This window comes from Durio zibethinus, chromosome 12 (genome assembly GCF_047325235.1).
Source record: "Durio zibethinus cultivar Kanyao isolate XHJ-2024 chromosome 12, ASM4732523v1, whole genome shotgun sequence".
In the NCBI taxonomy this organism is placed as follows: Eukaryota; Viridiplantae; Streptophyta; class Magnoliopsida; order Malvales; family Malvaceae; genus Durio; species Durio zibethinus.
The window spans coordinates 23,035,977-23,049,320 of NC_143173.1; the positions used below are offsets into that span (position 1 = coordinate 23,035,977).

The 13,344-nt window shown below is 36.7% G+C and overlaps 2 protein-coding genes across 3 annotated transcripts; one reads left to right on the forward strand and one right to left on the reverse strand.

Moving 5' to 3' along the window:
- The first annotated feature begins 240 nt into the window (after window positions 1-240).
- On the forward strand, window positions 241-10,156 carry LOC111296731 (uncharacterized). Of its 2 annotated transcripts, none has more exons than XM_022891169.2 (8): window positions 241-646; window positions 1,481-1,849; window positions 1,926-2,185; window positions 5,129-5,270; window positions 5,464-5,835; window positions 5,913-6,044; window positions 7,324-7,452; window positions 7,553-10,156. In XM_022891169.2, exons 1-8 carry the CDS (start codon window positions 548-550, stop codon window positions 9,860-9,862), a joined length of 3,813 nt encoding a protein of 1,270 aa, XP_022746904.2. In that variant the 5' UTR covers window positions 241-547; the 3' UTR covers window positions 9,863-10,156. The 2 variants fall into 2 exon arrangements, with proteins under 2 accessions (XP_022746904.2, XP_022746905.2); XM_022891170.2 differs by having other exon boundaries at window positions 5,153-5,270.
- Window positions 10,157-11,027: 871 nt separating this feature from the next.
- On the reverse strand, window positions 11,028-13,296 carry LOC111296736 (DNA-directed RNA polymerase subunit beta). Its single transcript, XM_022891177.2, has 3 exons — window positions 13,180-13,296; window positions 11,860-12,647; window positions 11,028-11,397 (listed from the first exon to the last, which is right to left on the reverse strand). The coding sequence occupies exons 2-3, from the start codon at window positions 12,482-12,484 to the stop codon at window positions 11,192-11,194; spliced, it is 831 nt and encodes a 276-aa protein (XP_022746912.2). The 5' UTR covers window positions 12,485-12,647; window positions 13,180-13,296; the 3' UTR covers window positions 11,028-11,191.
- Window positions 13,297-13,344: the final 48 nt, after the last annotated feature.

The window sequence follows — 13,344 nt, forward strand, 5'->3', positions numbered from 1 at the left end:
TTATTTTTTTTAAATTTTAACTTTGATATTAAATCACCAACATTTAAAAAAAAATCTCACAGATAATAATAAAAATTATTATTATTATAGTTAAAAATTGTAATGTAACAGTAAGTTTCCATTTTAACCGTCCTTCCTCTTCTCCTACTCTTTTCCCCATGTCCAAACAAAGCATCCTCAATCAAAATCCTTCTTCACTGATTTTTTCTTATAAATATGTATAAATAAAAAAAAAAAAACAGCCGCTCCAAATCTGTTGTCATCAAACCCTCAAAACCCAGCCTTTCAAATATCCTATCTCTCTTCGATCTCTTTCTCAAATTCAATCCGATTAGGATCCCTGGGAAAAGAAAACCACCCAATCATCATTTTCACGATCACTGAATAATATTGCATGAACTTTTTCATTTTTTTTTTGTCAAATTCGATTCAATAAAAAATTGAATAGGTTGTGTTTTTGGATCGGTAATACAAAACGAAATTGAAGGGCGGGAATGGAGAGATTGGTAAATAATTTTAAATCAAAGAGAGTTTGAGAAATCAAAGGATGCCAGGATTAGCGCAAAGAAATGAGCAATATCGTAATGCCTCATTTGGGTTTTGGTCTAAGCATAACGATGATGTTAGCTACAATCAACTTCAGAAGGTATTCGATTTTCATTTTCTCCACTTTATCTTTTTTCCTTTTATTTTTGTTGAATTTTTTGGTGATATTATTGTTTTTATGAATTGGATTGGATCAGTGTTTTGGATTCGGTTTTTTGTTTATTTTAATTGGTAGTTTAAGTTTGGATTGGATCTTAATTTATTGGATTTTTGTTTTTATTTTTATGCTTTTCAGATCCAGTTTAGAGAATTTGTAATTTTGATTATGTGCCAATTTTGATTCTAGTATTAGATTTGTTGCTAGAAATTAGCTGCCTAATTTTGTTTAGAGCCAAGGCACTGATCTTTTAGTGCTATTCCTGGTTTTGAATTGAGTAATGGAAGAAATAACAACTAGAAGTGTGATAATTAACTTCGTCACTGTCGGTTCTTTAAGAATTTTTTACTCTTTATTGAGCTCAATGTGGCTTTTAGCCGTTGTCTATGGTCTTTATATTTTTTGGATATCGAAAGTATTGGTAGCTAATTGAGGAATTTGAAATTCAAGGAATGGTACTTGTTTGCAATTAGCAAATAAAGATAATGCTTCCAAGGGGGCACCCAAATGGTTACAATGTGAAACTCCAAATTTGAGATTGTAGGTTCGAGTCCTACAGGAGGAGGCAGGGTGAATGTGATAGGTGAGAGTTACCCCCTGTTGTGTAGCCTAAGAGCTAATGGATCTTCACACTCGGCTCTCCACCTTCCATATGTACCAAAAAAGAGGGATATGTTGATTGTGCAATTTAATAATGGATATGTTTTATAAATACATGGTTTATTGATTTTATTTTCTGATTAGTTAATAACCAAGAGCTGTGTTTTTGTATTTCAGTTCTGGAGTGAGCTTTCATTGCAAGCTCGGCAGGAGCTCCTTAGAATCGATAAACAAACCCTCTTTGAGCAAGCTCGCAAGAACATGTACTGCTCCAGATGTAATGGGCTACTGCTTGAAGGTTTTTTGCAGATTGTCTTGTATGGAAAATCCTTGCAGCAGGAGGGAGTAGCTGGTAACCTTCATTACAATAGGTCAGGAATCTCAAAAAACCAAATTGATGGTGGATTGAGTATGACAAATGGGTCACAAGATGAAATTCAAGATCCATCTCTCCATCCTTGGGGAGGTTTGACCACAACTCGTGATGGTTCACTGACGCTTCTTGATTGCTTTTTGTGCTCAAAGTTGCTCAAGGGTCTCCAAAATGTTCGTGCTGATCAAATTGTTTTCTCTGGTTATGTTTTCCCCTTTCATCTAGTTGTTGATGTTTCAATTGAATCAGGTGTTTGACAGTGCACGTGCAAGGGAGCGGGACCGTGAATTGCTTTATCCTGATGCTTGTGGTGGGGGAGGTCGGGGTTGGATAAGCCAAGGAATTGCTAGTTATGGAAGAGGACATGGAATAAGGGAAACGTGCGCACTACACACTGCCAGGCTCTCTTGCGACACCTTAGTAGATTTCTGGTCAGATCTTGGAGAAGAAACTCGGCAATCTCTTTTAAGAATGAAGGAGGAGGATTTTATTGAGAGACTCATGTACAGGTGTGTTTCTAGCTCCTTCTTTATGGTTGAATGTGTTTCATTTGTTATATTGTTCAGCCAGTGAACACTGTGAATTCTGATGGTCATTGATCAAGCAGTTCTCATTGGAGCTAGTAATATAAGGCTAATGGTGGGAGTGTCGGGACTATGTAGAAGACAAAAGTTTTATTTTATGGTATTAAAAGACATGAAAATATCATTTGTGTGCCTTTGAAAGCTTTAGATATTTTGTTTCCTTCTCCTAGTTGACAACTGACTAGCCCTATGTAAATTTAGTGCTAGTTTAAGATTGTTGTTGCGGTTGAAAAAAGTTTTGGTTGGAAAAAGTGCGTTTAAAAGGTATGGTAAGAAAAGTGTGGTTAAAAATTTTGAGTGTTTGGTATTGCCGTGAAAAAATGCTGAGTAATTGAAATGTCTGAAAGTATATGTATAAAATATAGGGATAATAAAGTAATTTTCTATCCCAAATGCACTTTTGCACTGCAAAAGCACCTCTTGAGGAGCTTTTTTGTTTGGGTTGGAAAACCAGGCTTTTAGACTGGAAAGCCAATTTTTTTTGTTGTTTAGCATCGTGTTTGGGTCAAAAGTAGTTTTTGAATGCAAAAGCTACTTTCAACAGTAATGCTAAATGAGGCCTTAGATTTGGAGCATCTGGTTTCCTAGCTACGAGAGTGTAAGTCTTTTAATTGGAAAATTACTGAAATAAAACTTGTGATGGGCCATGAAGTGAGGAAATGAAACTCCATGCTGCAGACCGGAAAAAGATACTTCCTGAGGTTCACAGGATTGTTTGACATTATTTAATGCCCTATTCGAGAGAATTGAAAATGATAACATACAAGGTACTGAGTTTTTTTTTTTTTTCTTTTTGCCGTTTGACTTAGCCACCTTTACCAAAGCAGTGTATTATTATTCATCTTTCAATGAGTTTGTTCTTTCATAAGTGGTGTACTTCAAGAGCCTTATCATGAACATATTGTGGTCATCTTTAAGAATCCAGCTGCAATCTCTGGAGTTTAGCAATTGGAAGATATAGTGTCTGGCAGTCCTTGAAGCATGTATTGACATGTAGCAGTTGAAATTTATGCTTTCTTTCTAGCTTTCAAGCATGATATGAAACCATTAAGGACCAGAAAACCCAACCTTTAAGAATCATCCATTTCTAGCAGTTTTGAAAGCATATATCACTAAGAACCTGCAAAACCTAAGTGCTGCCTCCTTTGAGGACAAGTAATCCTAAAATATGACCTTTGTAAATGGTCTTTTATCAAGAAACTTAGTGGACAATGGGACAACTGATGTTGGCCAAAATTTTTCTAGATTGAAGGAGATCAAAAGAAAAGTTAAGATTCTTTTAGAGAATGTAAACAATATGATCTTAGAACCTGGACTTATAAATGGTTAATGAGTAATATCTGTCTCTATCCTCTCTTAAAGGTTTTTTTTTGTTCCTTTTTCTGAATAGTCTGCTTTAGGCTGTCCAGTTTTGTGATCAAAGGAAAATCGAGAGAAAAAAATCGAAGAAATTGATATTACTCTTTTCCTTGTTACAATAAATTCCAACAGCACCCTGCTATCAAGAGATTGCGAGGAGACAGGGAAATTGTAATTTTAAGGAAGGTATCCCAAAAATATGTGTGCTTGGTTTCAGTGTTTGTGGTTCTAAGTGATTCTTACAGAAGATGGACTGGAAGGGTGAGTTGGAATCTGAGGTCCCTTCAATGATGGCTAGTGAAAGATGCATACTGTTTTAGCAACAGTTTTGTTCCAAAGATAAAAGACCTCTAGATTTATTGTTTTTGTTACTCAAACTTGTGGACTTTCTTTTATGGGTTGCTTTCTCTATAGGATTGCTGTCATGCTTATCATCCTTGTTACTTTTTCAATTCAGTCAGTAATCATTTTTGTAATTGATTTAAATGTTTCTGACGAAGAGATTATTTCACAAGAGAAACTAGGTGAAGTTGAGAATTTTCTGACCAATGACTGTCATTGATGGTGTTTGTAGGCTTGAAAGTTAAGCATTAGATAAAAATATGAAATAAGCACTTATTAGGAAATTTGTCATAAACAAGATGAAGAAGTTGAAAAGGTGTCTTTGTTGAGAAATGCATACGAATTGAAGCTTTAAAAAATGGTGGGATGGGTTGGATATTCTTAGAGGGATATTGAGAAAGTAAAATTTGTGGTCTCCTTTAGTAAGAAAAAATGAACACAAGACGATTTCTTTTGAGCAATGAAAATGAGACATTTAATGGACTGTGGAATGGCTGGAAAGGATTTGCATCTGCTTTCACCTCTTCTGCTCATTGCCTTTGATGTACTTTTAACTTGGTGATAAGTAGAAGGGATGGCAAAATTATCATGCATCCAAGGTTGGCATACTTGGCAATTCGTATATTCGTGTCTTATAAAATATTGACAATTTGTGTATTCGTGTCGTGTTTTACATGTGTATTCGTGTTGTGTTTTACACGTAAATTACGTGTCACAATTCGTGTCGACATGAAAACATAAAGGACATTTTTTTGGTTTTGTTAAACCAATATATGGCTTTTGCTAAAATTTTAAACTGTGTCACCTTCACGTCTCTTATTCATATTGTTTTGGTGTCGTGCCATCTTGTCGTGTTTGAGATTGCCAGGTCTCCGTTGCCTGCATTTTACTCTCTCAGAATATAACAGTTGGTTAGCTCTGGGTGATTACCAAGAAAAATTGGTGGCATGGTCTTATTTGTTCTTTTAACTGGCAGAAAGCTTTGTGCTAAAATTGATGTTATTTTTACATAACAAAAGTCTCTTCGTTTTTGCACTTCCAATAGTTCATACAGAAGTATTGGTCTTAGGCACAAACTGTACTCAGTTATCAGCAACTTGCCTGTAGACTTCTGCTCTCTATTGTTTTGTGTAGATTTTGCATCTCACATATGCATTATTTTCTCAGGTTTGACAGCAAGCGATTTTGCAGAGATTGCAGAAGGAACGTTATCCGTGAGTTCAAGGAGCTGAAGGAACTAAAACGCATGCGTAGAGAACCTCGATGCACTAGGTGGTTTTGTGTTGCAGATACAGTCTTTGTATATGAGGTGCTTTGTCAATATCTTCAACCTTTGAGTGCACTGATTTCTTTCTATCATATTTTTATCTTTCGATCTAATTGTTGATAAAGAATGTATGGCTGAAATTACAATTTTGACTATGTTAGTCATAATTTTTTGAGCTTGGTGTGAGAATTTTCAAATGTGACTTACGCACTATTTTTCTTTACTACTCTCCCAGGTATCTGATGACACAGTCCGGGCTGATTGGCACCAAAAATTTGCTGACACTTTTGGAACTTACAGCCACTTTGAATGGGCAGTTGGAACTGGGGAAGGAAAGTCAGATATTATGGAATTTGAAAATGTTGGCGTGAAAGGAAGTGTTCAAGTCAATGGCTTGGATCTTGATGGATTGAATTCGTGTTATATCACCCTGAAGGCCTGGAAATTGGATGGCCGCTGCTCTGAACTTTCTGTGAAAGCCCATGCGACAAAGGGCCAACAATGTGTGCATCGCAGGCTTGTAGTTGGAGATGGTTATGTTACAATCACAAGGGGTGAAAGTATTAGAAGGTTGTTTGAGCATGCTGAAGAGGCCGAGGAAGAAGAGGTACTTCAAGCTTTGTGGGGCTTATAAAAAAATTGTTCGGATAATGGTGATGTTGAACTTTTAGTTCATCTTTTCAGGATGATGATTCCATGGACAAGGATGGAAATGAGCTTGATGGAGAATGCTCACGTCCCCAAAAACATGCGAAGAGTCCTGAACTTGCTCGAGAGTTTCTCCTTGATGCAGCTACTGTTATATTTAAGGAACAGGCATGTTCAAACCTTTTCACCTTTTTCGTGCTTTAAAGTCTTGCAATATGACTGCCATTCTTTTAAATTATTTACATAAAAAAGACTGTGGGATTCTATCATTTCCATTTGATAATTAAAACCTGTGTGTAGAAGAATGTGATCAGTGGGAAGGTAACAAAAGCAGGTGTATTTAATGACTTGATGTGTTAATTAGTGGCTGGCAAGTTATTAATTGGAATTTCATTCCATTGTTTTTGACTGAATCTCTGTCTAAATGGCTTTTGTTGTTGAATTTTGTGCTTCAGAGAAGCAGGACTAAAGATAAATGAAAATTTATCTTTGGTTAAACTTTGAGACGAATATAGCTTACACTTCATACTTGACCGGAAACACCTATTTGAGTGATACATAAAGTTGAGAAGATTATAATGACTTTGAGAAAGATTACCATAGGATGTTCATAATACTATAGATACTTAGCTGGAGGTTTGAAATGCAATTAGTTTGTTTTATAAGCAATGATATCTTGAGACAAGTATGAGGCCAACCTTGTTAACTTTCTCCTTTAAGTTTGTTCGTAGACAAATGCTAATCTGCCATCTAGTTAGTTGTTTTGAAATTGCCAAACAAATCCAATGCAGGTGCTCTACCTCATTCACCTTTGCTCAAATTCATGATAATGTAGAGGCAGTAGCACATTTTGTACTGGCTAATATGAAGATGTTTTTGCGAGTAGTCTAAAAAGATTCCTATTTCTAAGAAATAATAGGCAATAGTACTCAGTCTAAAGGAGTGAAAGTACACTAGAGGTTATGATCATGGAGAAGAACACCAGTTGTTGCCTGTTGGGGGAAAATGAGTTGTTCCAAGTTTCAGAGTGAAATGCTGTGAGAAAGGATATGGAACCTATAATTTAAGTGAGGTCATCTGAAATCAAGGCTAATGAGTTCAAATTTGAGGCTAAATATTTTTGTCTCTTTGTTCTGATATAGGTGATTGGCATTATATCTAGCAAAAATTCAAAGAAATGGTTTGCTTATATACGTGATTAACAGGGTTTTAAGAGATTTTAAGTAACTGAACCACAAGACTTACAATGATTTTGTTTTGAATTCCTCTAAAACTTGGTAAGAAAGACTTGGACTTCGTTTAGTGGTTCTTGTGGGTTGTGTAATGTGTTTGTGGAGTTGTGGCACAGCAAACATACAACTCAATCTGTTTCAGTTGTTTGTGTTCTCATTATTTGCTAAAATTCTTGTTACAAACGTCAAAACAATTTATCCATTTTGATATTCAGGTTGAAAAGGCTTTTAGGGAAGGAACAGCACGCCAGAATGCAAACAGTATCTTTGTTTGTCTTGCACTAAAGCTGCTGGAAGAACGTGTTCATGTTGCATGCAAAGAAATTATTACATTTGAAAAGCAGGTCTAAATAATTGGTGATACTTCAGGATATGTTTTCCTTTCTGCTTATCAGTAAATATAGGAGGCTATTCTCTATGTTTGACACTACATAATTTCTACAGATGAAGCTTCTTGAAGAAGAAGAGAAGGAAAAACGTGATGAAGAAGAACGCAAGGAGAAGAAAAGAACAAAAGAACGAGAGAAAAAGCTCAGGAGAAAGGAGAGACTGAAAGGAAAAGAAAGAGAGAAAGAAAAAAAATGTGCCAAGTCAACTATTTCTCCTGTTGCTCCTGATGTCTCAAAGGAAGAATCTTCACCAACTATTGAGGTTGAAGAAACTATTGCTATTAATTGCAGAGACTCTGTGAGTGGCATATGTGATATTATTGTGTCTAGACCTGGTTCTCCAGATGTTCAAGGAAAAGAGTTTTTAGACGGGCATTCCACTTTAAGTTTGCAAAATCACTCTTTTGATAGTCCTGATGGAGAAGGTGCAAAATTAAAAGATGGGAATGGCTCTTTTACAATGGAACAATCGAAATTTTCTAGTTGGAGAATGAAATTTCGCAAGGATGGTCAATTTGATCCATCCTTGAAATGGTCTGATTACCGCCAATTTGCTGTTGTTTCAGAAAGTGCTCCTGTTAATAGATCTGAGCCAAGATATCAAAGTGAAATCTTTGAGGCTCCTTCGAGGAGCATCAATGGATTAAATAGGCAATCAAAGATAAGCAATGCAAAGTCCAATGGTCGGAATTGTGGTGTTAAGCACACTGAGAAGTTTCAGTGTCCCAACAGCCGAAGTGACAGATATGAGTTCTACTCTTGCAGCTGCGGCCAACACAATGAATACAGAGCGAAGATTGAGCCACATGTTTCTGCAACTAGAGTAGGTCGAGAGCCCAAATCAGTGAGCAAGTCAGAATTTGTCTTGGATATGTCCAAGCAAGTCTATCGTGGTAACAAGTATATACAACAAGATTACACGCGGGAAGACTCAGGAAAACTGCAAAATAAAACTATTGCTGGAAACAATCCTTCTGCTCGAGATTCACTTCACTCCAAGAAAGTTTGGGAGCCCACAGAAGCCCAGAAAAAGTACCTCCGGAGCAACTCTGATACAGGTATTACTTTGAGGTCATCTTACAATGAGGGAGCTGGACCTGATAATAACTTTGTTAAGTGTGGTGAGACATGCTCAAGTGAAGCCAGTGTAAATTTGGGTGAAATTGATCATGAGCATAATAATGTTAACAAATCAAGAAATTCCAGCCTTGCAACAGATGAGGACTGTCAGGTGGAAACACAGGATCAATGCTCTTCGCTGAATGCTGCATATGATGTAGCAGGAATTTGTCCTAATAGAAACCCTACCTTGAACGGAATTTCTCATTCTATGATGAGTAGCACTTCTAATTCTGATAACAGCTCTTCATGCCTTAGTGAAGGAGATAGTAATACCTCCTCTTCAAATCTTGGAAACTTGGAATCTTCTTCAACATCAGATTCTGAAGATGCCAGTCAGCAATCAGATGGGAGAGATACTTCAGTTTGCATTCAAAATGGCTTTTCCGAGTGTCAGATGAAAGGAATGGATGAAAAACAGGATGCTAATGGAGGGGTTTCTTTGGAAAGCCAGGCATTGTTTGGACATTCACCAGATGTTAGAGGGAACAAAGTTCCAGGAAATCCACCGACAAAAATTGCTGAAAATACTGATGATGGAAAACCAACTGCTGTTATGGGTTCTCAACATCAAGGTATGTTTACATCAGTGCATAACCAACATATACAATTTCCTGTGTATCCGGCTCCTTCAACCGTGGGTTACTACCTTCAGAATCCTATTTCTTGGCCAGCAACTCCAGCTAATGGATTAATGCCTTTCCCTCCTGCAAACCCCTATCTTTATACTGGCCCTCTTGGCTATGGTTTAAATGGGAACTCACGGTTATGCTTGCCCTATGGCACTCTGCAGCATTTAGCTACTCCTCTGTATCCTGATCCTGTTCCTGCTTATCACCCAGTTTCAAAGGCCAATAGCTTGTATGCAGAGGAACGAATTCAGATTCCCATGCCCGGTGCAACAAGAGAAGCTTTCACTGAAGTTAATACAGAGAGCGTTGTTCCTGGCAGGCTGCATGCAACAGAACAAGCAGCAAATGGAGAAGGTAGGCAAAATGATGTCTCTGCCAAGTTGCACACAGATGGCACTAGCTTTTCCTTGTTCCATTTTGGTGGGCCTGTGGCTCTTTCAACAGGTTGCCAATCTAATCCTGTCCCCTTGAAAGATGAGATTGTGGGAGAACTTTCTTCTCAATTTTCAGCAGATCATGTTGAAAATGGTCATGCTTGCAATAAAAAAGAGACTATTGTTGAAGAGTACAATTTGTTTGCAGCGAGTACTGGCATAAGGTTTTCGTTCTTCTAATATAGTAGTTAGGTATAGGTGACTGGTTTGGCAATTCAGTCCCTACCTTCTTGCCCTGAATGTGGAAGTTTGAGAGTACTTTGTAAGTCGGTATACAATAATCTTCCTGCGAAAGAAAATTCAATTTTAGCTTATAGATTCTTTAGTAGTTTGTTACCCGATTTGTCTCATTGTTTTATGTAGAGAGAAAAAGTTGGAAGAGTGCCATATAATGTTTGAGGGCTTTCTGTATGAAGTCAGTTTTTTTACTAATAAAGCTTTGATGGAATGAGATTTTGTTTTCTTGGAATTTAATTGGATTTGTTGTCATTTCAATTTCAGTTCTTGAATGCTTCAGACTCTGCTCTATCTTAAACAAGGTTTACTTCAGATGAATATTTGCATCCTTAAATCCTTTTGTTTATACTGATTTCTTGAGGAGCGAGCAGTTGAACTTACATGCCATATCCGAAGCTCTTTTACATATCTCAACTTGCACGTAGCTTTGAATTTGATTTGCTGTTTATTATTGGCAGAACATGTGAAAATTCTTTGTATATGATTTGTAATTAAATCTTTTCCAAAATTCTTTGCTAGCTTAAAGATGGTTACATGAACTAATTAAACTAAATCTTGAGTTTAAAGTGATTTTTTTTTTTGGTACATAGGAGGTCGTAACCTGTTATATACCACTTTTTAAGCAACAACTAAATTAAGCTTCAGGTTTAATAGTTTGTTTTTCATTATTAAACTAATTTACAACTTTGAATAAGCCGGCAAAGTTTAGTTGTACTTTGAACGTTGATTAGGCTGCTGCCTAACACGCTCGTCTGTATTTTCTCCAAAAGATTACTAGGAAAATATGGGATGATGTTCACCAAGGTTGAGGAGCATGGGATACTGCCCTTGATAGAGGCTTGCAAAAATGGATGGGTTTTGCATTTTCCTTTTTTTATTTTTGTTTTGTTTATTTGTTTATGTCTTCAAGTAGTTATGTAATATCAAATTCTAGAAGTCAAGAAACAGGTTCATTCACGATTGGACCAGAGGGTAAATCGGGGACCTTTCAGACATTGAAATTGAAACAGATTCAGAATGACGTGCAGTGCACTATCTCAATTTGTCTTCACCAAAGATTCATATGCTGAGCAAAAAACGTGAAAGGGGAATGGAAAACACAAAATACTAGTCATAAAATGGAAACTTATATGGCCAAAGGAAAAAAAAAAAAAAGGTAGCTTTGGGACTTAAATTTTGTCACTGGGATCCTCAATTCCTGAACACAACTTGGATACTCCTAAAAACTTTCAGTCAACAATTCAAGCAACAGTTAAGTACAAATCCAAACATTTAAATGTTTGCCTTCGTAAACTTCAAAACAGCTAGATAAAATCCAGGCTCGTCTACAAATTCAGTCATCTCAAAGGAATGGTCAGCTGCAACTTTCTGTAATGTCGTTTTCTCAGGCAGGTTTGCAATTATAACGTCAGGGAACTGTTTTCTTTGCTGCTCTAGCACTTCCCTCCCTTGGGGATAGCTAATTACCAGTCTTGCACCTGTACAAGTAACAATCAGAATCTCATATTACAAAGGAGGCAACAGACGAAACATGGCTTACACCTCCTCATTCTAATGGATGCAAAATCTTATAAGATTTTTTAGTGCATAGGAGGCCGCAGCAGCATGAGGATAAGGGAAAAAGTTGCAGTAGCTGGGATTCGAACCCTAAATCTGTTGAAAGTCACCTCTTAAGGTGGCTACATGAACCAACTGAATTAAGCTCTGGGTAGAATAAGCCATTTTTTTTCTTGCGTTCCCTCACCTTTTTCAGGTTGAGAATATGCTAAGCTATTCTAATGGTGAAAATATACTATTCAACAAAAATAGTTATAGCAACAAAGAATCTGTGGTACAAAGTAAAACTTAAATTCAACAAGTATTCCTTGCCAGAAATCAAATTTGAAGTGAAATGAACAGAAACATCCTCTTAAATTTTACCATATATCCAATAGGATTACCTGGTGAACAACGTTTTGCCAGCGCCACAAATATCTGGTCAAGTTTGAAAGGCAAGGCAGGCAGAAAATAGAGAAATATAACATCCAATGGTGACCATTTTTCTGGCACATATATCAATTCTCCTTGCCAACACTTAACCTCGTCATATTTCTCTTTAATTCCAGCTAAGACAAAAATAGAGTCGTGGACTACAAGCAACAATTGGCAGAGTGATGATTCAACTAAATGATCCACAAAACCTTCAGAACCAATTGAGACTAGAACTCTAGAAGTCTCATCAATATTTCCCGCGGATGCAATTCGGTCAACATTTTGCTTAACTTGTTCAGAATTTAACTCATCTGAATCTAGAAATGACCAATCTTTTTCGCAAAAATCTTCAATATTGATAACTGGCACTGCCCCCTCATTCGAAGCATTTGCAGCACCAGCTAATGACCAATGACTGCAAACTGCCTTAAATGAAAAACTGGATTGAAATGGAAGGCAAAAAGGAGTGGCACGGTATCTACCACAATGGGAACTGGCAGTGCCAATATGTTGAGGCTGTGATTGAAACCTAGGAAGGGATCCTTGAGAAAGCGAGGGAATGATTAAAGAGGAAGGTACTAGGAGTGATCTCATTGAAGCTAAATAGTTAGCAAATGCATAGCAGCTTCACAAACTTGAAAAAGATCAACGAAGAAAAAGCTTAATACCCTTAAACTCTAAGAGTTTGACTGTTCATTCTATTAGATATCTTCAGTATATCTTCATAAGATCAAACATTCCCTTTCACACTACCCTCCTGCCATAAAAAAACAGTGCAATGTCAATGTTTTATGCTTTTAAGTGCTAAAATTAACAAAAGAATGGAAAAGAACAAACTCCATTGGCAATGGCAACTGGAAACCTATAAATACAGCAAAAACCCAAGCCCAAGCCATCTCTAATATACAGAATAAGATTTCTAAAAGGTAAGGCAAGGGGTAGCCCTAACTTTCTTCTGAATATTTGATATAATCTAATTCCCAAACAAAGAAAACAAAAATAACAACAAAAAATAGGAACATGCTACCCATAACTTATACCAAAAGGAGAAAATTCATACAAGTGTCTCAGCTGTGTATTAAATTTTATTTGCAGAGAACCCAATTGGGTAATAACAATTATATTCAAGTTTACAGTTACAAAATTTTGTAATTTTGCTCATGATAATAATTTATAGAATTTGAAGAAAGGAATAGAAGGAAAAACAAAAGAAGAAAAGGAGCAGATAAAATTGGAAAAATATAAAGGAAAAGAAGAAGGATAAAATGGAGAAACACAAGGTAACTAACCCCAGCAGGCTACTCTCTTGAGCGCAGCAGTGTCTGGGCAGTGGAAGTGGTATGCAGATGAGAAAATAAGGAGTGGATTCGCCGCTGATAGGCAACCCCACTAACTTTTGGGCTTGGCTAATTGGGTCCAGTGATGATATTGACCCTCTCTCATTTGATCCAACT

Bases quoted from the DNA above. Each gene is read 5' to 3' on its own strand.
- LOC111296736 (XM_022891177.2), bottom strand. From the start codon at position 12,484: ATGAGATCACTCCTAGTACCTTCCTCTTTAATCATTCCCTCGCTTTCT. The intron at 11,398-11,859 runs GTAATCCTATTG...TTACTTGTACAG, and splicing joins GGCAAAACGTTGTTCACCAG to GTGCAAGACTGGTAATTAGC.
- LOC111296731 (XM_022891169.2), top strand. From the start codon at position 548: ATGCCAGGATTAGCGCAAAGAAATGAGCAATATCGTAATGCCTCATTT. The intron at 2,186-5,128 runs GTGTGTTTCTAG...TTATTTTCTCAG, and splicing joins ATTGAGAGACTCATGTACAG to GTTTGACAGCAAGCGATTTT. The intron at 7,453-7,552 runs GTCTAAATAATT...TAATTTCTACAG, and splicing joins TTATTACATTTGAAAAGCAG to ATGAAGCTTCTTGAAGAAGA.